This window comes from Rhinatrema bivittatum, chromosome 1 (genome assembly GCF_901001135.1).
Source record: "Rhinatrema bivittatum chromosome 1, aRhiBiv1.1, whole genome shotgun sequence".
Classification (NCBI taxonomy): Eukaryota; Metazoa; Chordata; class Amphibia; order Gymnophiona; family Rhinatrematidae; genus Rhinatrema; species Rhinatrema bivittatum.
Window position 1 is genome coordinate 482,888,044 of NC_042615.1, and position 26,167 is coordinate 482,914,210.

At 48.0% G+C, this 26,167-nt stretch overlaps 2 protein-coding genes across 5 annotated transcripts in view; one reads left to right on the plus strand and one right to left on the minus strand.

The window, feature by feature from the left end:
* The window catches only part of PFKFB1 (6-phosphofructo-2-kinase/fructose-2,6-biphosphatase 1), a 132,144-nt gene extending 125,190 nt beyond the window's left edge, over positions 1–6,954 (plus strand). For all 4 annotated transcript variants that reach the window (XM_029607331.1, XM_029607350.1, XM_029607323.1 and 1 more), the window contains one exon: positions 6,826–6,954. In XM_029607331.1, coding sequence (XP_029463191.1) covers positions 6,826–6,885 — 60 coding nt within the window. In that variant the 3' untranslated portion in view covers positions 6,886–6,954. The remainder of the gene's footprint in view (positions 1–6,825) is intronic.
* A 1,832-nt stretch (positions 6,955–8,786) lies between these two features.
* The window catches only part of LOC115094371 (non-structural maintenance of chromosomes element 3 homolog), a 100,790-nt gene continuing 83,409 nt past the window's right edge, over positions 8,787–26,167 (minus strand). Inside the window, exon 10 of the mRNA XM_029607360.1 lies at positions 8,787–9,109. Coding sequence (XP_029463220.1) covers positions 9,029–9,109 — 81 coding nt within the window. The 3' untranslated portion in view covers positions 8,787–9,028. The remainder of the gene's footprint in view (positions 9,110–26,167) is intronic.

Here is a 26,167-nt window from a genome sequence, read left to right on the forward strand (position 1 = left end):
GGAAGGAAACGCACTGCTCCAGATTGGAGAGATTCTCCCACCAGGATAGAGAGGTCCTCAGAGGTTGTATGACTGAAACATGGGCCTTGAGGTCCTGGGATGCCTGCTGCCATTGAGATTGCAATGTCTATTGTGCTCTGCGCATGCAGAGACGGGCTAGCGGGGTAACTAACAGAGGCTGCCATGTGGCCAAGCAAGCAAAGAAGTAGGCGGGTACTCACATACCAACTGTTGCGCACCAAAGTTGCCAGCGAGGATAGGGCAAGAGCCCGATCACAGGGCAAGAACGCTTTTGCAGCACCCGCATGGTCAGGGTCAAAGCGTCCAGCGCTCCTGCCCGGGAGTCACTTTTGACCTGCCAGTCGTCTAAGTAAGGGAAGATGTGCACGGTCCGCTGTCTGAAGTGCACTGCTACTACTGCCAGGCATTTGGTGAAGACGCAAGGGGCTGAGGCCAAACCAAATAGTAGCACTCTGTATTGGTAGTGAGCCTTCTCCACCACAAATCACAGATACTTCCTGTCTCTGGGAAAGAGGGCAATGTGGGCATAGGCATCCTTGAGGTCGAGGGAGCAGAGCCAGTCCCCCTTTTTGAGCAGGGGGATCAGAGTACCCAGAAAAATCATTTTGAATTTTTCCCTTCTGAGGAATTTGTTCAATGCCCTTAGATCAAGAATGAGGTGCAAGCTCCCAGTTCTCTTTGGTATCAGAAAATACCTTGAAATAGAACCCTCGACCCTGGTGGTGATGGGAGATGGGTTCTATTGCTCCCACCTGTAGGATGGCAGAAAGCTCTGCGAGTAGTATGTACTGTTGGACGGACAAACCCCACAATGGACACGGGGGAGAGTCCTCCGGGATTTCTCTGAAGTTTAGTCGATACCCTTAACAAACAATAGTGAGCACCATCGGTCCGAGGTGATGATTGACTAACAATGGGCAAAGCAGAGAATTCTTCCCCCCCCAACTGGTGGATCAGGTGGCATGGGTACAATGTGCTGGCTCATGCTCCTTCGCCTCCACTCAAAACCTCATTGCCGGAGCCTGTTGGGGGGCTGGCTGGGGCCTAGGATTCCTCTGTTGGCAGGAGCGGCCCCTGAAAGCAGTGCGGAACATGAGACCGAGAGGCAGGGGGATATTTCTGCTGCCTATAGAAAGACCTCCTAGAATTGGGTCAGTGAGGTTTCCGTATTGGAGGATGGTGGGTCCGAAGCATTGGCTGATGGCTGTTGGAGGCTTTCATGGTGATCCTTCAACTGGGCTACCAAATCCCTGACCTTGTCCCCAAAAAGATTCTTTGTACAGGGGAGGTTAGCCAATTTCTCTTGGACCTCTGGCCTTAGGTCGGAAGCACGGAGCCAAGCCATCCTACGGGCACTAATGCCCATGGCAGCCACCCTGGCAGTGATCTCAAAGACATCGTAGGTGGATCTCACTTCATGTTTTCCTGCTTCGAAACCTTGTTGCTTGATAGCGGACAAAGACTCCTGCTGCTGCTGTGGAAGAAGTTCCACAATTTCTTGGACCTGCTTCCATAGCTTCTGATTGTACTGAGTCATGTACAATTGGTAGGATAGGACCCAAAAAGCACGAAGGAAGGTGATCTATAATAGCCGTCAGGATGAAAGAAAAGAAATAGATGCCTGTAGTCTTAAAACAATCCTTTATTGCAGTGGAGACACAAGGGTAGCCCGACTCTGGCCGAGTTTCGCCGTTTCAAAACGGCTGCCTCAGGGGCTTACAGTAATCTTCTTGAATTCATTAGTTATATATCGACTAAGAATATAGGGGCGGATTTTCAGAGCCCTGCTCGCGTAAATCCGCCCAAAACCGGGCGGATTTACGCGAGCAGGGCCCTGCGCGCCGGTGAGCCTATTTTACATAGGCTCACCGGCGCGCGCAGAACCCCGGGACTCGCGTAAGTCCCGGGGTTTTCGGAGTGGGCGTGTCGGGAGGCGTGTCGGGGGCGGGGCCGGAGCGCGCGGCGTTGCGGGGGCGTGTCGGCAGCGTTTTGGGGCGGGTACGGGGGCGTGGCTACGGCCCGGGGGCGTGGCCGCGCCCTCCGTACCCGCCCCCAGGTCGCGGCCCGGCGCGCAGGAGGCCCGCTGGCGCGCGGGGATTTACGCCTCCCTCTGGGAGGCGTAAATCCCCCGACAAAGGTAGGATGGGGGTTTAGACAGGGCCGGGCGGGTGGGTTAGGTAGGGGAAGGGAGGGGAAGGTGAGGGGAGGGCAAAGGAAAGTTCCCTTCTAGGCCGCTCCGATTTCGGAGCGGCCTAGGAGGGAACGGGGGTAGGCTGCGCGGCTCGGCGCGCGCAGGCTATACGAAATCGATAGCCTTGCGCGCGCCGATCCAGGATTTTAGTAGATACGCGCGACTACGCGCGTATCTACTAAAATCCAGCGTACTTTTGTTTGCGCCTGGAGCGCAAACAAAAGTAGGCTGTTCGCGCTCGTCTGAAAATCTACCCCATAGTGTGATCATATAAAGAGCTGTATGATCTCTTATGTTGCGTCTTGAAGCATTCGCGATAGCAGAACTCCACTAGCAAAGGCCTTAGTCGATATATAACTAATGAATTCAAGAAGATTATTGTAAGCCCCTGAGGCAGCCGTTTTGAAACGGCGAAACTCGGCCAGAGTCGGGCTACCCTTGTGTCTCCACTGCAATAAAGGATTGTTTTAAGACTACAGGCATCTATTTCTTTTCTTTCATCCAATTGGTAGGATATCCAGGCATTAAGCATGGCGCCCTGAAAAACCTTCCTGCCCAAGGTATCGAGCTCCTTATGCTCTTGCCCCAGCAGGGCCAAGGCATGGGTGTGGGAGCATTTGGTCCATTTGAGAGTGGACTCCACTCTCACAGACTGGTGGAGGAAGTGGCATCTCTCGAAGCCCAAGGCCTGTTGTACCAAATAGGTAGCATCTGCCTTCCTATTTACTGGGGCAATGGATATTGGGTGTTCCCACATCCGAAGAAAGAGGTCGTTAAAGATGTCATGGATGGGAACAGCTACTATCTCCTTTGGGGCATCGACAAATTGGAGGACCTCTAACATCTTATGCAGTACATCCTCCTCCGTTAGAAGCTAGAAGGGGATGGTCTCAGCTATGGTCCATACAAAGCCCGTGAAGGAGAGATCCTCCGGAGGAGGCCAACGACTTTCCTCCGGAGATGAAGGGTCAGAGAGGATCATCTGAAATCTCGGAGGAAGACTCTGAAGAGTCGTCTCCCCACAGATCATAAGGCCCTCTCTTCCTTGCTGAGGTCCCCATGGGGCCTACGTGGGTGAGGTCTGCACAAATCCCTGGACCTGGGCACAGAGGGCCTTGAGGGCACTGAATACCCCAGTGGAACCGGGGGCACCAAGGGTCTTGGGAGGCCGGACCACCCAGGCAAGGATTCGGGAAGCAAAGACCTTGGGATCACTGCACCGGATGGCACCGGTCAGTGCGCATCTTCCTCCTCCCAGGACCCAATGCTGGGAATCTTACTCAACTGAGGCATCGGTGGCCACTGGGGAACAGAGGGTCCCTCGGGCACCACTTGAGTCAAGAGTGCTCCAAGCAGGACATCCAGACGCTTGAGCAGGGGCACCAGAATGGATGGCGCAGGCTCCGGCACCGGTGGCGAGGGTAGTTCAATGGTCCATAGGGCTCTGAGTACCACACACTGCACCCTGTGGTCCAGCTCCTCCTGGAAATCCTGAGGACAGGGTTGATGGAGGGGGACGAGGTATCCTTGGCACTTCGAGGAGGCACGGTGCCCAGCACTGGTATTGGTGGGGAACACCTGAGACTCCTGGGTCTATCGGAGGGTAAGGCCTCCTTGCTACAGGGTCACGTCAGTGGTGGCATGGCAGGCGCCGATGCCGCATAGGGACTGGTGTCATGTGTCGATGGCGACCGTGTCTGTGTTTCCGGGATCTCCCAAAATGCTCGGCCTGGTCTTTCCCTGGCACTGAGGAAGCTGAAGATCCCGATGTCCTTGAAAGTGGAGAGACCATGGAAGAGCGGTCACTGTCTCCACAGTCTTTAGACAATGCCACCGGGGGATTGAAAGCGTATCAAGCGGTTTTCCTCAACCCTATGCAGGCGTGGATGGAGCAGACTTCTTGGAGGCAAAACGTTTCTCCATTTTATCAAGCTACGTGCAATGGCCTTTGGGGGTCATCTGTTGACTCCCTCGGATGTTGTGCAATGAACCCAGGCAGAGGATACAAACCTCATGCGGGTCCGTGATGGACATGGTCTGCGGGCACTGGGGACACCGGCGAAAACCAGACACCATGAAGAAAAAATAACCGGCATGCGGTCGATGGCCAAAGGCCACTGAGGAGCAGCACACCAGGAATTGAATGCAGAGGTGGTATAAAATTTAAACCTACCGCATTGAGAGGGGGACCTGGCGTTTGGACGGAGAAGAACCGGGAAAAAGACAAGAAAAATACTCTTAGGAGCCTGAGCTCCAAAACAGAGAGGCAACTGCACCGCGCAAAAGAACATTGAAGGGGGACCTTGCATGGACACACGGATATTGGCATGCTGGGCATGCTCAGTGCCAATCAAAGCTTCTAGAAACTTTGACAAACGTTTTCTGTGCCGGGCTTCATCTGATTATGTCACCCATCTGTGAGGATTACATCCTGCTTGGCCTAGGAAAACAGCCCTTGCCAAAGTCTCCAATGACCTTATCCTCCTTGACCTATCTACTGCTTTTGACACTGTTGGTCATCACCTATTCCTTGATACTTTGTCTTCTCTTGTTTCTCTTCTTACCTCTCCATTGCACTTTCAGTGTATCCTCTGGTAGATCCTCCTCTACTGCCATCCCATTAACAATTAGTGTGCCTCATGGCTCTGTCCTGGGTCCTTTTCTCTTTGTATACTAATCCACTGGTGCTCTAATTTCCTCTCATGGCTTTCAATACCATTTTTACCAGAAATTTAGTCATGAATCTAGTCCTAGATATTAGCTTACTTGCCTGAAATTGCTGCCTAGATGTCCTACTGCCATCTTAAACTCAACATGGCCAAAATAAAGCTCATCTGCCCTCTTCTTCCTTTCTTTGATTAACTCTGTAATCCTCTCAGTCCCCTCATCCCACAACCTTGGCATCATTTTAAACTCCTCTCCCCCTTCTCTACACATATTCAACACTCAGCTAAAATGTGCCATTTCTTTCTTTATAACTTCACAAAAATCCATCCCTTTCTTTCTGAATACACTACCAGAAACCTTATCCCCTCATCAACTTCTGCTTAAGATTATTGCAATCTGTTTTTCACAGGTCTGTCAGTAAGTCATCGCTCTCCACTCAGTCTATCCAAAATTCAGCTGTGTGACATCTTTTGCCAAAGTTGCTACACCCATATAACCCAACTTTCCAATTCCCTATCCCTTCCTGCATTCATTTTATGCTTTTCTTACTTGCAAGAGCCTTCAGTCAACAATTCCTCACTACCTCTCTTTTATTTCTCTCTAAACTCATTATGCACTTCACTCCTATATATGCCCTTCTCCACTACCACCAAATTCCCAACTCTGTGCTTTCCACCTGGCTGCATATGCGCTTGAAATAGACTTCCTGAGCTGGTGTGTCATGTTTCCTCCCTTGCTTTATTTAAATCCAGTCTAAAAATCCACCTTTTTAAGGCTACTTTTAAATCTTAACCCCATTGTCCCACTTACAACCTCAATTTTTTTTTTAAGTCTTTATAAATGAAATTATCCAAATATCTTTTGCCCTTGTTTGTCTTGATTAGACTGTACGCTGTATTGAGCAGGGACTGTCTCTTACATGGTTTTTGTACAGTGCTGCATACGAGTAGCGCTATAAAAGTTAAGTAATAGTAGCAGTATGACAAGAGACACTGCCCAATTTCTCTTACTATGGGGTGAATTTTAAGAGTTGCTTGCATTAAAGGCACATATATGCGAGTATCTGGGCCAAGCACAAGCAATTCATTTTTAAAACAGCCCAATTATGTGCGTATAAACACGTGTGAAAAAGGGGCAGAGGTAGGATGTGTCAGAGGTGTTCCAGGATGGGACTAACATTTACACACAAATACAGATTTTAAATACCACGTTCCCTGCATTTATTTACTTCTGCTCTTGATGAGGTGTAAGTCTGAAGAAAACTAACTTTAGGCCTAAAATGACTTGGTGAGGGGTCTGGGTAAAGTGGGGAGGGTGGGGGGGCAAGGAGTGCAGGCCGAAGAACCAGAGGAGTCTGGATGACCTAGAGATTGACTGGGCAAACTGGTGGACTAATGGGTGAAACTGGCTATTTCCTTCACATGAACATGTTTTAAGATCTGCCTAGGTGTGCGTGCTAAGCTGACAAATTCCTAAGGAAGACATGTGAAGATGTTTCCTCGTGTACCTACTTAAAATTTGGAGCATACGCACATTAGGTGCATTTTAAATCATGCACATATACTTGCACAGATGATTCAAAATTCCAGCATATATGTGGCTTGAGTGTTCATAAGCACATTATGTGGGGGCATGCATGCTTGTTTTAAAGTTACCATCTAAGTGAGAGTGAGAAATGTATAGCATTTACATATTAAGTATTTTAGTGTATTTTAAATTGCTTTATTATGATTGTATTTTATTTGTTTATCATATTTGTTTTATTTACCATATTTTAGGAACAATTGCTCATTATCTGACTTATTATTTATGTTTTACTTATATTTTATACGTGGAAACAGTTGTGATGGCCAGTCTGAACGACGGTATATAAAAGCTTAATAAATAAAATAAAACAAATAAGTATTTCCCCTCAGACCCTTCAACCTCTTCTCTTTCTTACACAGAACGTAGAGGTTTCACGGGATCCAGAGGAGGCTTTGGACACTGTACCAGATCACTTCTAGAAGACCATAAAACAAGAAAAAAAAAAAAGACATTTTTCTTTCTTTGAAAAGAATGTTTATTTTTTTCTAGTAGAGAACTAGAACTATTTTTTTCCCTTTCCCATTTGGTTCTTTTTTGCCCTTGGTATTAAGAGTGTCTCAGGCTTGCAGAGGACATCATGAGCAGAAGACCTGGTGAAGGATGGGGAAATCCACAGCAGTCGACAAGAGCCGTGCCTCCAGTATCACCCTTCTCCATATGCAAGGCATGAGTGAGGTCTATACACTCAGCCATGTGAGGGGCCAAAAGCAGAGCTAGGTGCATCTGTACACAGCTTGCCCTGCTAGTCTTTTTAATTTTTATTCATTTTTCTTCCTTTAAAGTTGGGTCTTTCATCCCCTTTTTTCTTTTCTATTTTTCTGCCACACTCAGCCTCTTTGTCCCTTTTATTCCTCTTGGCCATTTTCCCTTCTCACAGATCTCTTACGACACAGAACATAAGGCTTGCCATACTGGGTCAGACCAAGGGTCCATCAAGCCCAGTATCCTGTTTCCAATAGTGGCCAAGCCAGGTCACAAGTACCTGGCAGGATCCCAAGGAGTAGACAGATTCCAAGCTGCTTATCCCAAAAATAAGCAGTGGATTTCTGCAACTCTCCCTTAATAATTAATGAATTTTTCCTACAAGAACTTGTCCAAACCTTTTTTAAATGCAGCTACACTAATAGCTTTTACCACATCCTTTGGCAATGAATTCTGGAGCTTAATTATGCATTGAGTAAAAAAATATTTTCTTATTTGTTTTAAATATATTACCCAGTAACTTCATTGTGTTTCCCCTGGTCTTTGTACTTTTCGAAAGAGTAAACAACCGATTAACATTTACTCGTTCCATGCCACTTACTATTTTATGGATCTCTATCATATCTCCCCTCAGCGGTATCTTCTCCAAGCTAGAGTCCTAACTTTAGCCTTTCTTCATAGGGGAATTGTTCCATCCCCTTTATCATCTTGGTCGCCCTTCTCTATATCTTTTCTAATTCCGCTATATCTTTCTTGAGATGTGTGACCAAAACTGCACACAGCATTCAAGATGAGGTTGTACCATGGATTGATACAGAGGCATTATGATATTCTCTGTTTTATTTTCCATTCCTTTCCTAATAATACCTACCATTCTATTTGCTTTCTTGGCTGCTGCTGCACACTGAGCAGAAGATTTCAATGTATTTTCAATGACGACACCTAGATCTTTTTTCTGAGTGGTGAACTCCTAACATGGAACCTTGCATTTTGTAGCTATAATTTAGGTTACTCTTCCCTAAGTACATCACTTTGCATTTGTTTACATTAAATTTCATTTGCCATTTACATGCCCAGTTTTACAATGTCCTCTTGCAATTTCTCACAATCCTCTAGTGATTTGACAACTTTGAATAATTTTGTCATCAGCAAATTTGATCACCTCAATTGCTGTTCCCATTTCCAGGTCATTTATAAATATATTAAAAAGCATTGGTCCCAGAACAGATCCCTGGGCCACGCCACTATTATCCTTTTTCCATTGGGAACATTTACCTACTCTCTGTTTTCTATCTTTTAATCAGTTGGCAAGCCACAATAGGACACTGCCACCTATCCCATGACTTTCTAATTTCCTAAGATGTCTCTCATATGGGATTTTGTCAGATGCTTTCTGGAAATCCAGATAAACTATATCAACTGGTTCACCTTTATCCACATGTTTATTTAAGCCTTAAAAAATATGTAGCTAATTTGTGAGGCAAGACTTACATTGGCTAAATCCATATTGGCTTTATCCCATTAAACTAACTATATATTCAGATATCTATATGTACAGCTAATAGTAAGGGCCATTGAGTCAAAAGGGTGGCATTCATATTGTTCACAAAGCAGCTTGTAACAGAATAAACACTTTATTAAATCAAACATAAATCTGTTTCATCTCCATTCCTGTATGAGCCATCCAGACAATGCCCCTTCATAGCATACAAAGAAGTCTACATAACCATGTGATGTCCCTTCTAGATTTAAAACAAACAGCAGCAGCAGAGACCCCACTTAGACATATTTGCTTGCAGGATCCACAAGAGGATGGGGGTCCTTAGAGAGCACTACACTTATGCATGCGATCAAAGTTTATTAAGGAGCTGTTGTGGTAGTAATCTCATCCTGAGCTTCCTTGTAGTGCGACACCCAGGACTTGGGATCCTTATTCTGAATCTAATAAAATGAAAAAGAGCAGATCAGAGTATGAAAGCTCCCACCATGAAATAAAAACAGAAAAGTGAACTGCACCAAACAGTTTATGCTATAATACCAGAAGTGGTTGCAATGGAGAAATTACTTACCTGATAATTTCATTTTCCTTCGTGTAGACAGATGGACTCAGGACCAGTGCGTTTATGCTCCCCTGGCAGCTGATGGGAGACAGAGCAAGCTGACTCACAGTGTATATACTCCTACAGTGACCCCAGCCTGTCAGTATTCTCTTCAAAAGCAACTGTGGACAGACTAGCAAAAAACTGATTAAAAACATGACAAAATGCTTAATATCCAAGGAGCGTAAAAGGCGAAACTCCTCCACATCCCTGACCGTATCCAGGGATGGCAAGTAGACTGATTCAAACGAAAGTTCGAGACTACTTTGGGCAAGAAGGATGGAACAGTACGCAGCTGTAACGTCCCCAGCTTCACACAAAGGAACGGCTCCCGCAAAACAATGCCTGCAGCTCAGAAATCTGACGTGCAGAACATATAGCCACCAGGAACACAGTCTTCAAAGTCAACAACCGTAAGGAAAGGCTCTGCATTGGTCGGAATGTAGGGCCTGCCAAAACGTCCAGCACCAAATTAAAACTCCACAATGGAACCGGTAACCTCAAGGGAGGCCTAAGGTGCTTCATTCCCTTCAAAAAACAGGCCTCATCAGGAGGAAACAAGGAAACACCATTCACCAGGCCTTTGAAACAGGCAAGAGCCACAACCTGCACCTTCCAAGAAGTTAAGGGCCAAGCTTTTATTCAATCCACCCTGCAAAAAATTCAGAGTGAGAGGGATCTTAACTGAATGAGAAAGAACGCTTCGCTCCTCACACCAGACCTCAAAAACTCTCCAAACCCACAAATAAGCCAAGGAAGTGGACACCTTGCGAGTGCGGAGTAAAGTGACAATCACTGCAGAGGAATAACCATGCTTTAACAGGTGAGCCCCTCTCAAGAGCCAAACCGTAACACAGAATAAAGTCGGATCCTCATGAAGAACCCTGCTGAAGCAGATCCATGTGCTGCAGAAGACAAATGGGGGCCTCCACCAGGACTCGTCGCAAATCCGCACACCACGGATGTGTGGGCTAGTCCAGCGCCACACCACCAGGAGTACTAGCCCCCTGTGGCCTTCAATCTTGCAAATCATCCTGCCCAGCAAGGGTCACGGAAGAAAGGCATAAACAATCTGTCTTCCGGCCAGACCTGCACCAGAGCGACTATTCCCAGGGACCACAGATCTCTCCTGCGACTGTAGAAGCAAGGAACCCTCGCATTTTGAAAAATCGCCAGCAGGTCTAGGAACGGAAGGCCCCAGCGATCCACAATCAGCTGAAACATCTCAGCTGACAACACCCACTCTCCTGGGTCCAGGCTCTCCCTGCTGAGAAAGTTCGCTCTTATGTTGTCTTTTTCTGCAATGTGAGAGGCCAAGAACATCTGCAGATGACCTTCTGCCCATTCTATCAGCTGGTCTATTTCCTGCGACGCTTGCTGGCTCTTGGTTCCTCCCTGGCGACTGATATAGGCCACAGTCATCGCGTTGTCTGACATAATGCGAACCGCTTGATTCCGCAGCCTGTGGTTGAACCTCAAGCATGCCAGCCATACTACCCGGGCCTCCAGGCAATTGATGTTCCAGTGGGATTCTTCGGCATTCCAGTGCCCCTGGACCATTAACTCTAGACAGTGAGCCCCTCAACCATGGAGACTCGCATCTGTTGTAAGTACCAACCAGGCCAGAGAGGACAAGGGAACTCCTTTTCTCCTATGATCCTCCTGCAACACCACTGAATATAGGAGCAAATTTCCATCTGTAAGTGGAGCCGAACCGCATAATCCTGAGACTGCGGGTTCCAATGAGATGGCAGAGAGCACTGAAGAGGACGCATATGTGTCTTTGCCCATGGTACCACCTTCCAGGGTGGCTGGCTGCCATCAAACTGAATACCTGCAGGTAGGACCACACCATCAGGCGTATAGTGATCATCAACTGACACACCAGAGACATCAATCTCTGGATCTGAACTTCCAGTAGGGAAACTCTGTCCTGTCTCGTTTCGAGTGAAAGCACCGAGACCTACCAAAAGGCCGAGGCCGCTGAAAGGCCATACCTCTTTAGGGACAAAAACGCCTGGAGCCCTGGAAGTGACCCTTCATACCAAAGGGGCGCTGTAACTTGTTTCTTTACCCTACAGCAACTGAGGCACCGGAGACTCGCCCCACTTACTAGCCAGTTTCTCCACTCGCTCCCAAACAAGAGCAAGCCTTTAAAGGGCATCTTTGTAAGACTGGCTTTGGAAGCTGTGTCAGCTGACCAATTTCACAACCAGAGTTAACACCTGGCTACTATCACTGAACCCAGTCCTTTGGCTGAGGTTTGGACCAAATCACAGCCTGTAACTGCTAAAAAGGAGACAGAGGGCTCCATAACCGCTCTGGAATTCCCTCCAGACTCATCAACCTCCTGAGAGAGAAGCAGACAAGATCTAGCCACTAGGTTGCAACAGGAGGCAATCTATAAATTAATCACCACTGCCTCAAAGGCTTGCTTAAGAGTAGCCTCAATCCTTTTATCATGTACATCCTTCAAGGCTGCTCCTCCCTGTAGACACGGCACATACCAGAGCATCCGCTTTGGGAAAACGCAAACGCTCTCTCACAGCCAGATCCGGGGGTACAGGCCTTCCAATGTCCAACCCCCTTTAAATTTGCCTTTGGTGCATCCCATTCCAGATCAATCAATTCCTGGATGGCATCTGTCACTGGGAAAAAACAAGAGGCTTTATGTAAGGAAACCAAAATGGGATTCTTCCTTGGCTCTGACATAGCATCCGAACTAGGAACACCCCAGCTGTTTCAAAGTCTGCGAAATCAGGGGAGGCAGTTCATCTCTATGAAAGAACCACAACATCGTTTGATACGGTTCCAGCCCTGAAGGTATTTCCCTATCTTCCAGGGAACCTGGATCAACCTCATCATCAGTGTCATCCAGATTCCTATCGGGAACACCCGCAGGGACCAGGGGCAGCATAGGACTGCACCTGAAGAAAAGCTTGTAAGCCTTGAAAAAAACTCCACCCAAGAAAAGGCAGCCGGGTCCAGACGGAACTGGAGCTGGTCCCACAAAACTGCCCTCGCCAGCAGAGGACCAGTCAAGGGAGAACCAATAGCTGGCATACCCCCAATCAAGGCCGTGACCAACCCATCATCAGAATGGGAGGAGCCAGGCTTAGCAAAATCAGAGGAAGACAACTCTCCATGAGCGTCTGAGCAGCGCTGATAGGTTAGAAGCCAGTGAGGAACAACAGGAATAGATGCCAGTGAAGTCTTTTCCAAAAACTTTAATGGTGGAGACATCAACTAATTGATAAAATTCACCCGACTCAGGCTGAGTTTCGCCACCTTCTAGTGGCTGCCTCAGAGGCTCAAACAGATTTCTCAAATCTGAAAAGCAATTGAATTGTCTCACATATAAATCATCTGCAAGTGTATCGTATATCCTGCGGCACAACATGTTGCGCCACTCTAGTCAGTTTAATCTGAGCCGGACGGATTTTATCAATTAGTTAATAAGTCTCCACCCATTAAAGTTTTTGGAAAAGACTTCACTGGCATCTATTCCTGTTGTTCCTCACGGCTTTTCTAGATTGCCTACCTTGTTGTTTTTTAGGTTAGAAGCCAGGTCAGGCTGAGAAACCCTAATAAGACAGGCAACACAAATAGGAAGACTCAGGCTTCTTGCTTATCGGCGCCATCATTGTGGTAAATGCGTGTCAAAATGGCTTACGCACAAAAAAATAAGCGCAGCAAGGCGCGCGCACCACCTGTGCGCCAAGTTAAGTGCATAAAGTTTGCACGTGTAAAAAGCACACCCAACACATGTGCAGAACCGACACACTGTGCACACCGACGGCCTAAGGAAAGTAGCAGAACATGCACAAGAGTGAGCGAAAACGGCCACTGCGGCCTACAATGTGGCGTGAAGAAAAAACCTAAGTGCAGGGCCTAGCCCATCGGAGGCTGCTCAACACACCAGACTGCCCAGTTCCCCAACCCCAACGGGAGCAGGAACGAATGTTGGCATGGTATGCTGAGAACGGAAACCGAAGGAAGTCCTGAAACCCATCTAACTGTCTCTGATTCAGGTAAAACCTTTTTTTTTTTCCTAAACCTTACCTGAACTCAGTGTTTACCGGCTGAGTACACAGACAGTCTCTGGCTGCGGGCAGAAAGGGCATCTGCTGTTACCGCCGCACTCGGTCTCCTGCACCAACTGCCTTTCAGCTGAATTCGCAGCTAAGTCCATGCTGGGAAACCCAGCTACTGGACCAAGGCTCATCTCTGAGGGACAACGGAAATCGCCTCAGGAATTCTCAACTGGGGTAAAGACCTTTAGGTATCAACGCAGTAGAGCAGGACTTTCTTTTTCTGAATTTAAAATTTCTCCTTTCAAAAAGCTCTAAGCAATCCCCATAGGGAGATGCACGTCCACCATCTGCTGGAAACAGAGAATATTGGCAGGCTGTGACGTCAGCTTGCTCCGTCTCCATCTGCTGGCAGGGGAGCATAAACCTACTGGTACGGAGTCCATCTGTCTACATGCTAGGAAACCCAGATTACACATTCTACAGCAAAACTTTGACCACAAATTCATGTGCACATGATAAAATACAGCAAACAGCTTGATATAATCTCATCCCAAGAACTAATCTCCATAGTTATGCAAACAATGGGGCTGGATAAGGGGGCAAAGCCAGTTTCTTTAAAGTAATTCAATTAATCTGTAAACAATGGCTAAGGACTTTCGTTTTCAGTTTTCAATTTTATTTTACCTGGGAATTTATAACAAAAAAGTCAGAAAATGAATGGAAAGATTTCTTCTTCCTTCCCCACTGATTTTTTCCAATGTGTTGGTTACAATAAATGCTAATAAATTCTTACGGAAAATAAAACTGAAAACAAAGGTCCCTAGCAATGGCACACACCTTTGACATGACACCAGAACAAATGATTGACATGTGGACCAATGCAGTTTGCCTTGTAACCTAAGGGTGGAGAGGAAGAAGTATTCCCTTTCCCAGGGTGCTCTGGAAGATGACAGCAGAGGGACTCAATCTCGATAACTGTATAAATGTTATACAGTATTGCTGTTCCTTGGTTGGGATTACCCAAGGAATATACACTGCAGCAGGTTTTATAATACAGTTACTACAATTTTGTAAAGTCCCTGTTCTGATCTTATATAGTTATATAAGTGTTATGGTTACACCAGCCAGCTCTTATCACTTGTGACAGAGTAAAAATATTGGCTTACCTGCTAATTTTCTCAAATCCTACTAGACTTGTCAGTTGCATGGGCTTTCCTCCCCCTACCAGTGGATGCAGAGAACTGTTTTGCTGACATCACCCTATGAAGGGTACTGAACCACCTGCAGCTCTTTAGTATTTTTGCATCAAAGTGAGCACCACTTTAAACTGTCCCCTTCAAATAAGCAGGGGGGGGGGGAGGAGGAGTTCAAGTAGACCCCAATCTCCTTCAACATCCATGGGGGTTGAATTCAACAATATAAATAAATTCAAACAAAGAAAATATCTGACCAAAAGGTGAGACAGGCTTCAGGCTAATATAGATGGGTACCCTGGTCTGGTAGGACAAAGAAAAGCAAGCTTGCTTACCGTTAACAGTGTTTTCCATGAATAGCAGGGTGAATTAGCCATGATATCTGGGGAACGTCCCTCTGGTCCTCTAGGTGGTGGAGCTCCAAAAAGCACACAGAGTTGAGCTCTGTGTGCCTGCCTGTGCATCTCACCACGTGACTCCCAGCATGCCTCAGTCTCTTATCCAAGCTTGCAACTGCACTGTCCAGAGACTGTCCAGGGAGGGGGGTGGATTAGCATGGTTAATTCATCCTGCTATCCACGGAGAACACCGTTTACGGTAAGCAAACTTGCTTTTCTCAGCAGATAAGCAGGTTGAATTGGCCATGATATCTGTGGAGTCCCAAGCTGCACAGTTGAGCACACCTGGCATTAAAGGTGACGTGTAGTCCATTTCAGATTTTAGGGGGGGAAGGGGTTCTCAACCTGGCATCCCCTTGTGGGCAGTTTCTTTCATTGTACCCGCCTGTAGGATAGCTCGTCCCACTGCTGCATCTGCGGCTGCTTGCTGGTTCAGGCAGTAAAGCATTGTGCAGGTGTGTAATGACCACGTGGCGGCTTTGTAAATGCCCTGAATAGGCACCTCGCTTAGGTGTACCACAGAGGCTGATCTGGTGAGCCTTTGGTGCAGTAGCCAAGGTTTCCACTCGCTTGTTGTAACAGAACTCTATGCATTGGGAAATCCACGATGACAGTGTCCTCTTAGTGACGGGAAGTCCTGGAGCATTTGGGTTGAAAGAGACGAACAACTGAAAGGCTCTGGAATTTGATTGTGTTCGTCGTTTGTAGTATGCTAGGGCACGTTTACAATCCAATGGGTGAAGTCGTTTTTCCGATTCCGACTGGTGTGGCTTTGGGAAGAAGATCGGCAGCGTGATTGTCTGGTTAAGGAGGAAGGCAGATACCACCTTAGGAAGGAATGATGGGTGAGTCCTTAATGTCACTTTGTCATGGTAGCAGTCCAGGTATGGTGAGTAATGAACCAATGCTTGCAGCTCACTGACTCTTCTTGCTGAGGTGAGCGCTACTAGAAAGAGGACCTTCCAGGAGAGATACCTGATGTGGCTACTGTCCATAGGTTTGAAGGGTGGTAGCCACAAGACCAGATTCAGATCCCACGGAACTGGCGGCTTTTTTACTGGCGGGCGCAGCTGGAGAATGCCCTTCATAAACCTGGATGCCAGCGGATAGCATGACACTGAAGCGCCATCCTGCAGAAGGTGACAAGCTGCAATAACGCTTACATGCACTCTGACTGATGCTGTTGCTAGTCCCGCTTGATATAAGGAGTGGAGATAGTACAGCAGGCGTGCTGGGGGACACGAGAAAGAATCAGGTCCCTGCTCTGCGTATCATCCCGAACATCTGGCCCACTTAGCTTGATAGTTCATCCTGGTGGAGTGTTTCCTGGATGATGCTAGCACATCCTGAATTGGGCGCGGTAGATCCAAGTGTGTTAGAACTGTTCTCTCAACCTCTATGCTGGCTGACTGTGGGGGACACTGTAGTTTCCCTTGTGTCTCAGATAGGGTGCTATGGAGGCACCCTTCTGCCCCCTGTTTCTCCTCCCCACGGGGCGATTGAGGGGAAAGCTGCTCGCGTTTCGCTCCCACGCAGCCCTTGCTCAGTTCGGGGCAACTAGCAGGGATTTGATTAGTCATGCCTCCTTCCGGGCTGCGGGTATAGCTGCTAACAGACATCGATTGTCGAGGCTGTCGATGCGGGTCATCCTTCTTGGGCTGTCGCATCTCCTGACGTCACTGCGCACCGAGTGTGTGATCACCACAGGATATGCCCCCCTGGAACCTTCCCTTCGTGCTGACGACAGCTCTTGTCGATCACTGCAATCGGGGTAGGGCCAAGGCCAGTGATCGTTCGATGATGGATCCCTGAGGCAGCTTCGGCGTAGGCAGGGTTATCCCGTGCTGCAAGCCATGTTCCCTGGACTGGGAGTAGCGGTATTGTCCACCAGTACGTTGAATGTGGACCATTTGCTCTCGGGAGATACAGCCTTCCCCCCGCCTCTTGGAAGAGGGGCAACATGGGGACCTGCACCTTCGATCCAGCCGGAAGGCATACCAATGGGAGGTAGTGTTCTTGCAGGATAGACTGGATCTTCCCTGTCTTGATCACTGATTTCTCCCTGCGTTGTTAAATCTGGGAGATTGTCTCTGACTTCAACATTAGGGTCCACAACCCGGCCGCTCCTAAAACCCTTGTTGGGGCTTGGAGCTGTTCGGGTCCTCGGGGGTTCGCTGCTGCCGCGGATTGTGTTGCCAGGCTCGATTCCGAGGCTGCTGCGACTCTCTAGTCGGCTGATATGGTTGTGGGCGAAAAAGAGGGTAAGCCCGGCCCCTGAGGTTTTGTGTCTGCATCCTCAGAGGTCGAGTAAAACCTCCTTTCAGGTTGTTGTTCTCTCCGGGATGTCAACTGCACTGCCACATTCTGTTCCTTCAGCTGTGTCACCGTCTCCCGCAGTCAGTCCCCGAAAAGACTGTTGGGAAAGCAGGGAAGGTTAGCTAGTTTCTCGTGGACATCTTCCCTGATGGCACTCACCCATAACCAGGCCATACGTCTGGCTGAGATGGCTCCTGTGGAAATCCTCGCTGAGGTATCGAAGGCTTCATGAACTGTCCGGAGTAGATGACATAGCCCCTCCTCCATTGCGTGCAGCTGGGGCAGAGGACTGCCATCCGGGTCAACGGCCATCACCACAGGTTTCAGCGACTGCAAGCACTCGTACAGGTACTGAGTGATGTAAAATTGATGTTGCTGAATCTTTGCATTTAGCATCGCAGCCTGGAACATGCGTTTGCCAAAGTTATCCAGGTACTTTCTATCCTTCCCCGGGGGAGCACTTGCGTGCAAGCCAGGGCTTCCTCGTTCTCTTCATGGCTGACTTTACCACTTTAGAGGCATAAGGAAGTTGCACCAAGCTGTAAAAGGGCGACTCACACATTCTAAACTTAAGGTCTGTTTTGCGTGAGGTTGATGCTCCTGAAAAGGGAAGCTGCCATGCTCTGGTCATCAGTTCATCTAAAACTGCATGTGATGGTAGTGTAGTCGGCTCAGCCAGTGACTCGAAGATTTTAAGAATCCCCAGGATCTCCGCTCTTGGGTCTGGCACTTTCCTGGTTTCGACCTTAAGGGTATTTCCAACATTTTCCACTAACTTGGAATAGGACAAGACCTCCGGTGGGGGAATGGGCCGAGGTTGTTCCTCCGGAGGCGAGTGGTGTTACATGTGGAGTTTGGGCCTCCTGACCACGTCATTGTTCCAGTGAAGATAGGAAAAGCGTCAACACCTGGGATATCTGGGACATCGCCTGAGCAGCTGGAGATCCCTGTGCGTCTAAGGTGGGTTCCCTTGGGCCCCCTTTGGGAGGTACTGCCACCAGCAGTATATCTGAATCTGGGACCCTTGGGCATACCGGTTCTCGGTGTACCATGTGGGTCCTGCTTGTCTCTTATCTCCAGAGGCTCCTGTAGGTGCGATCCTTCCTGCCTTCGCCTTGACATCGCTGACAGGTCTGAGAAGGCCTTGGATGATTGAGAGGAACCCGTCGAGCCCTGAGCTGATACCAGCTCTACATCTGACAGCCCCTCCCACACTGGGACAGGGGCTCCATGCAGGGATCGCGGCTGGGCCGTGGGTGACGAACCCATCTCCTCTGCATATGTGACCCATGGTCTGCTGGCCTCTCTTGTCTTGGAGGCTTTGCATGGTGTTTCCGATGTGGGCAGGCTCATCAACAGACGCTCTTCGACGCTTTGATTTCCCGTCATGGCTATGCTTCGACGCCAGTGCATTGGTCTGGCATCTCTTTCCTAGTGCCGATGCTTCGCGTCCGTGTGTCGAGTCGGTGCGACAAGTCAATGCTTCGACACGCGGACGGGAAGGGTCTCCCTACCCATCGAGCGCATGGACCGGTTGATGTCGCGAGTCCGCCGCTTGCTTTCCCTTCCCTCCTCGGTGGTGTGGGACTACTTGCAGGTGCTTGGATATATGGCGTCTACCTTGGATATATGACGTCTACCCTCGCTCATTTACGACCCTTGCAGAGGGCACTACTCTCACGTTGGGATCCCAGGTCGGAGGAGTACCAGATTCCCCTACCACTCCTCGAGCCGGCCAGATCCAGCCTCGAATGGTGGCTGAATCCGAACCACCTGTTGCAGGGAATCTGTCTCGAGAGTCCTTCATGGATGGTGGTCACGACCGACGCCAGCCTGTCCGGTTGGGGGGCAGTGTGCCAGTCGAGGTCGGCACAAGGGGTTTGGATGCAGACCCAGACACAGTGGTCCATCAACAGGTTGGAGACCAGAGCGGTCCGCCTAGCCCTCCAACACTTCTTACACCAATGTTGCGTGGCCAGGCTGTATGAGTTCTGTCCGACAATGCCACCGCGGTGGCCTACATAAACCGGCAAGGGGGCACCAGGAGTCGTCCAGTGGCAGACAAGGCCGACCGCTTGATGAGATGGGCGGAACGCCATCTCGACAGGATTGCGGCATCTCATATCGCCGGCGTAGACAATGTTCAAGCAGACTTTCTCAGCCGACAGATGTTGGATCCCGGAGAATGGGAACTGTCGGACGAGGCGATGGGCATGATCTTGCGTCGGTGGGGGCCCCCCCACCTCGACCTGATGGCAACTCATCGGAATGCCAAAGCGGCTCGCTTCTTCAGTCGCCGGCGAGACTATGGGTCCGAAGGAGTGGATGCCCTGGTCCTCCCCTGGCCTCCAGATGTTCTTCTATATGTGTTTCCCCCGTGGCCCCTGATAGGAAAAGTGCTCCGTCGCATAGAAGGCCATCGGGGTGCAGTGATTCTGGTAGCGCCCGAGTGGGCGCGGAGGCCGTGGTTCGCCGACCTGATCAACCTAGCGGTGGACGGTCCGCTGCGCTTCGGTCATCTACCCTACATCCTACGTCAGAGTCCAGTATTTTTGGAGCAGGCAGGTCGCTTTTGTCTAGCGGCATGGCTTATGAGAGGAGGAGGTTAAGACGCAAAGGCTATTCGCATGCAGTGGTGTCTACTCTGTTGAGGGCTAGAAAGACCTCCACCTCACTTGCCTATGTTCGAGTCTGGAAGGTTTTTGAGTCCTGGTGCCAGGAAGGCAACTTGTCCCCTCGCCGGACCTCTATCATTCATCTGTTGTCCTTTTTGCAGGCCGGTTTGCAAAAGGGATTGTCCTATAGTATGCTCCGGGTTCAGGTCTCGGCCCTGGCCAGTCTCCGGGGGAAAATTGAGGGCATTGCTGTTGCAGCTCATCCGGATGTGGTACGGTTCTTAAAGGGGGCCAAGCATTTGAGGCCTCCCGTGCGGGCGGTCTGTCCATCCTGGAGCTTGAATTTGGTCCTACAGGCTCTTTGTGGGTCCCCCTTCGAGCCGTTGAAGCGGGCGACCCTTAAGGATTTGACGCTCAAGACAGTGTTTCTCGTGGCGATTTGTTCAGCCCGTCGGATTTTGGAACTGCAAGCCCTTTCCTGTCGAGAGCCTTTTCTGCGGATTTCGGATTCGGGCATCTCTATTCGCACCGTTCCTTCCTTTTTGCCTAAGGTGGTGTCTGCGTTTCATGTCAACCAATCCGTCGAGTTACCGGCTTTTTCCGAGGCGGATAAGGAGCTACGGCGTTTGGACGTCCGTAGGGTTCTGTTGCGCTACTTGGAGGTCACTAATCCCTTTCGGCGTTCAGATCATCTCTTTGTGCTGTGCAACAGGCCTATGAGAGGTTCTCAGGCCTCGAAGACTACTATTGCAAGATGGTTGAAGGACGCCATTGCTTCTGCCTACATCGGTTGTGGGCGCACAGTGCCGGAAGGTCTTAAGGCACATTCTTTGCGGGCTCAAGCCGCGTCATGGGCGGAAAATTATTGTGTATCACCGCAAGAGATTTGTAGAGCGGCTACGTGGAAGTCCTTGCACGCTTTTGCTAGGCATTACCGACTGGATTTCAGGGATCCTGCGGTGGATTCCTTTGGCGGTAGTGTTCTTCGTGCAGGAATCTCCAGGACCCACCCTATTTAAGGCGGCTTGGGTACATCCCAGCAGTCTGGACTGATCCTGGTACGTATAGGGAAAGGAAAATTATTTATTTATTTATTTTAGGTTTTTATATACCGGAAGTTCCTGTATACAATACATATCACTCCGGTTCACAATTAACAGAGAAAACTATCGCCGGGAAGGCGGTTTACATGGAACATACATGGAACATGTATGTTCCATGTATGTATGGAACATGTATGGAACATGTATGGAACATGTATGGAACATATCGAATAAACTATAATAAAGTACAATCTAATTTAAAACAACAAATAAACTTAGGAAATAACTTGGTACATGTAACTGAAGCAAGATGAACATTACATTGCTGCAAGGCAAGGCTGGATGTTTGTTCTTATTGCTATTAGCTCTCTGGGAAAGCTTGATGGAATAGCCAAGTTTTGAGTTTCGCCTTGAAAGTAATGTGGCATGGTTCAAGACGGAGGTCTGGTGGTAGTGAGTTCCAGAGAGACGGGCCCGCTGTGGATAGAGCACGTTTTCTCAGGGTAGATTTTGCAGGTTGTGTGATCATTCTATTCTGGTATGCCGTTCTGGTTGGTTTGTTAGAAGAGTGTAGTTGAAGCTGGAAAGTTAGGTTGAGTGGGGAGATGTTGTGAAGGGCCTTGTGAATCATCATGCAGGTCTTGAACTGAATCCTATATTTGATGGGAAGCCAGTGGAGATGCTGGAGGATCGGGGTGATATGGTTCCTTTTTTTGGCATTGGTAAGTATTCTTGCAGTGGCATTCAGTACCATCTGGAGTGGTTTGGTAGTGTATGCTGGAAGGCCTTGCAGGAGTGAATTACAGTAATCTACTTTAGTGAGAATGATGGCCTGGAGTACTGTGCGGAAGTCCCTATAGAGTAGAAGGGGCTTTAGTTTCTTCAGCACTTGTAATTTAAAGAAGCATTCTTTTGTGGTGTTATTTATGAATTTGTTGAGGCTGAGTCTGTTGTCTAGTAGTACTCCCAGATCTCTGACTTGAGGTGCTGTGGAGTATCCTGAGGCGTCTGGAGGGTTGCTGGATGTTGGCGGGGCAGATTTATCTGGTGCTATTATGAGGATTTCCGTTTTTTTGGTGTTTAGAACGAGGTTGAGGCTGGTTAGAAGATCGTTGATGGATGAGAGGCATTTTTTCCAATGATCCATGGTTTTGTGTATGGTCTCTGTGATAGGTATGAGAATTTGTATGTCATCTGCGTATAGGAAATGGGTGAGTTTGAGGTTAGTAAGCAGATGACAGAGTGGGAGAAGGTAGATGTTGAAGAGGGTGGGGGAGAGTGATGATCCTTGTGGTACCCCCATCTTGGCTTGGATGGGGTGAGATTCCTTATTGTTTATCTTAACTTTGTATGATCTGTTCTCTAAGAAGGATTTAAACCAGTTAAAAGCTGCTCCAGTGATGCCGATATTTGTCAGTTGTTGTAGTAGGTTAGGGTGGTTCACGGTGTCGAAAGCTGAGGAAAGATCCAGGAGCGCGAGGAGACAAGGTTGGCCTTTTTCAAGATTGAAGATGATGGTGTCCGCTAGTGTGGCTAATAAGGATTCGGTGCTTTTTTTCTTTCGGAATCCATATTGATTATTGGTGAGGATATTGTTCTCTTCAAGGAATTCAGCAAGTTGTCTGTTGACAACTTTCTCCATAATTTTAGCTAGCATGGGGATTAGTTCTTACCTGATAATTAGTTCTTACCTGATAATTTTCGTTCCTGTAGTACCAAGGATCAGTCCAGACGCCCGCCCGTAGGTAGGAGAGTCCACTCAGTAATTTACCTGTTCTGTTTTTTTCCACAGATCGTTGACGCCTGAGTTGTGTTGGGCAATAGTTTACTTGTTTAACTTGGTCTAGTCACTGGTTGCAAAAGCATTTTTAGCGATTGTTCTATTACATGCTCCTCTTTATCCTTAAAAACTTCATTCTGCTTTGATATCGATAATACTGAAGGATCGCAGGGAGCACCCCGGGTTATGTAGGAGGTGCTTTTCAGTTTTCTCTCTGACTCCATCTGCTGGAAGGGAGGCATAACCCAGCAGTCTGGACTGATCCTTGGTACTACAGGAACGAAAATTATCAGGTAAGAACTAATTTTCCTGTCATGAATATATATATATGATATGTATGATAAGTTGACCGGGGCTATACTCCCTTTCCATACCCTTCAGCAAAGATACACCCTACCAGCAGGGGATCTCTATGCATGCCTCCAAGTTACCCATTTTATAAAGTCAGAGAAGCTCTTTCTTGCAGAAACTCCAGCAGTCCAAAAATTAAGGGATGTTGTTCAAGTGGGGAAAAGAAGTAAATCCACTGTCTCCCATTTCTATAAGGAGATGATGGGGTATTCTGGCTTACAGCTTTTTAATCCATTATACGCTAGATGGCAAGCTTGGTCCCTCTTCTCCTTAACATATGCCGATTTTGTGAAATATTTTAGAGATTTGCCTGTGATATCGGAAAATGTACTTTTGCAAGAAACAGTACAGATTTCTCTGGCTAAGCTATATTTCGCCCAACCATGCTGATCAAATGAAACTTGCGCAAACGCCTCAGTGCCCTAAGTGTGCAGGCAATGACAGCAATCATTTTCATTGTTTTTGGGATTGTAGAATAATCTCTCACTTTTGGAAACAAGTGTGTCATGCCTGCTCCACTTTTTTGAAAAAGGCTCTACCACCAGACCCCAACCTCTGGTTTTTTGGCATGGATGGTTCACTTCACATAAAATTATCCCCTCCCCCCCCCCCCCCCCCCCCCCCGGAACGCCTATTTGTCTTAAAGGCCAGTCTGGTGGGGAAACAGGTCATCCTGGCTAACTGGCTAGCTACATGCGCCCCCAGTTACGACCATTGGTTTAAGAAAATGGTGCGCCTATGCTCTATGGAGCACGCCATTCTTACGTCAGCTGCGCCAAAGAAATCTGTACATACCTCGTTAATCTGGGCAGCTTTTACCGATTACCTTGCCCCCCGCGTTAGAAACTACAGAGACCCATGGCTCCTGGACAAGACTCCCAATATCTGAGAGAGGACACCGCACGCTCCCACTACCGGCGGCATCATTCGCAACGGAAGCCACATCATGGTGATCTATCAGTACCTATTCACGGACATTATTCTCCAATTTCTAGGGAACATTGGATAGGATTTTGGGAGAGAGGGAGGGAAAGTTGGGTGGGGGGGGGGGTTAAATTTCTGTGGCTTACTGTTCTATGAATGTTAAGTTTGTAACAATCAAAATCCCAATAAACAGTTTCAAAAACAAAAAACCTGCAGATGACTTTGCACCCACCCAAACAAAAGACTCACTTCCAGTAATACAAGACTTCCACTGTCCCCCACTGACAATTCACACATGCCATTGCTGTGGCACTGACATAGAACATCCTCATGGCTCTCCTGCCAATCATGGGGAGAATTTCGTTTAATCTCTAGATGCAGTAAGAGAAAGCACATTTCCCCAGTTTTCAAGGACTTGCATTGACTACCTATTAGTGATAGAATTCACTTTAAAACTGCACTATTGATCCACAAGTTTCTAAAAGTAGACTTATTACCATGGATTAACCAAATTTTGCATATTTATTATCCTCCAAGTCTGTTGTGTTCATCTCAGTGAAATCGTCTTGAGGTTCCCTCCATGTGTCAAATCAGTCTTGCACACTCTTGACAACTTGATTTTTTCTGTTATTGGACCTGTTCTTTGGAATACCTTACCTATACATATGATTGAGTGCACAAAAATCTTTAAAAAGCTGTTAAAGGCCTACTTATTCCAAAAGGCTTATATCAAATAACAGATGTCACCCTAGCAGTTCCTGCTGCTTTACGGGTTGTTTTTTTTTTCTTCTGCAGATGTTACATATATTACAAATGTTTATTGCAATGACCATGAATTACATCAACCGCCAAGGTGGGACCAGAAGTCGGGCGTTTGCTCAGGAGGAACAGGAGTCTATCCTCTGGATGGAGCAGCACTTGGAGAGAATAGCAGCATCGCACATTGCTGGGGTGGACTGTGTGCAGGCGGACTTCCTAAGTCAGAAGGTGTTGGACCCCGGAGAGTGGGAGCTGTCTGAGATGGTGCTGCCCCATTTACAAGAGATGGGGTTTGCCTCATGTGGCTCTAATGGCGACCAGAAAGTACGTGAAGTCACCTCTGCTCCTCAGCGGTGAAGAGAGCATGGAGTGGAGGGTGTTGACATTCTGGTGCTGCTGTATGTCTTTTTTTTCTCCATGGCCTGTGGTGGGCAAGATGATACGGTGGATTGAGAGATATCTGGGGACATCATTTTGGTGGCTCCAGAGTGGCCACTCTGTCCTTCGTTCTCAGATCTTGTCATCATGACTATAGATGAGCTCCTGAGGTTCAGCCATCTAGAGAATCTTCTCTGCCAGGGCCCAATATTTTTGGATCAGGCGGCTCACTTTTGTCTAGCGGCCTGGCTTTTGAGAGGAGGCAGCTGAGGCAGAGGGCTTATCCCGAAGCGGTTATCATCACACCTTGTTGCAGGATAGAAGGACTTCCACGTCTTTTAGCTTGTATGCAGGTTTGGAAAGCTTTCGAATCCTGGTGTGTAAATAGAGGGGGTGCACTCGCTGCAAGCTTCAGTGTCACATGTTTTGACCTTTCTTCAGGATGGTTTGGTCAAGGAGTTGGCTTCTAACTCTGCCTCCATGTTAAGATACATGTTTATTCTCTGTCTGCACATCCGGATGTTATATGTTTTCTTTGAGGAGTAAATAATTTGCATCCACCACTGAGGAAGGCTCGTCTGTCTTGGAATCTTAATCTGGTGCTGACAGGTTTGTGTCAGGCTCCCTTTGAACCACTGAGGAGAGTGACTTTGAAGGACTTAACTCTTAAGTTGGTTTTCCTGGTGGCTATTTGTTCGGCAAAGAAGATTTCAGAGCTCCAGGCCTTGTCATGCTGGGATCCGCTACTGTATATTTCAGAGGCGTACGATGCCCTCATTTCTGCTGAAGATGATATTGGTGTTCCATGTTAATCGGACTATGGAATTACTGGCTTTTTCGGACTTGGATTCCTCTGCTTCTCATATGCAAGAGAGTTGAGGCTGTTGGATGTGTGGCATGCATTGTTACGGTACTTGAAAGTCACTAATGATTTTTGTAATTCAGATCACCTTTTTGTTCTCTGGAATGGCCCCAAAGGAGGGGCAACAAGCTTCCAAAACTATGACTGTACATTGGCTCAAAGAGGCCATCAGTTCGGTGTATATATCTAAGGCTATGACCGATCTTAGAGTCTCCATGTGAAAATGCGGAACTCCAAGGGCTGCATT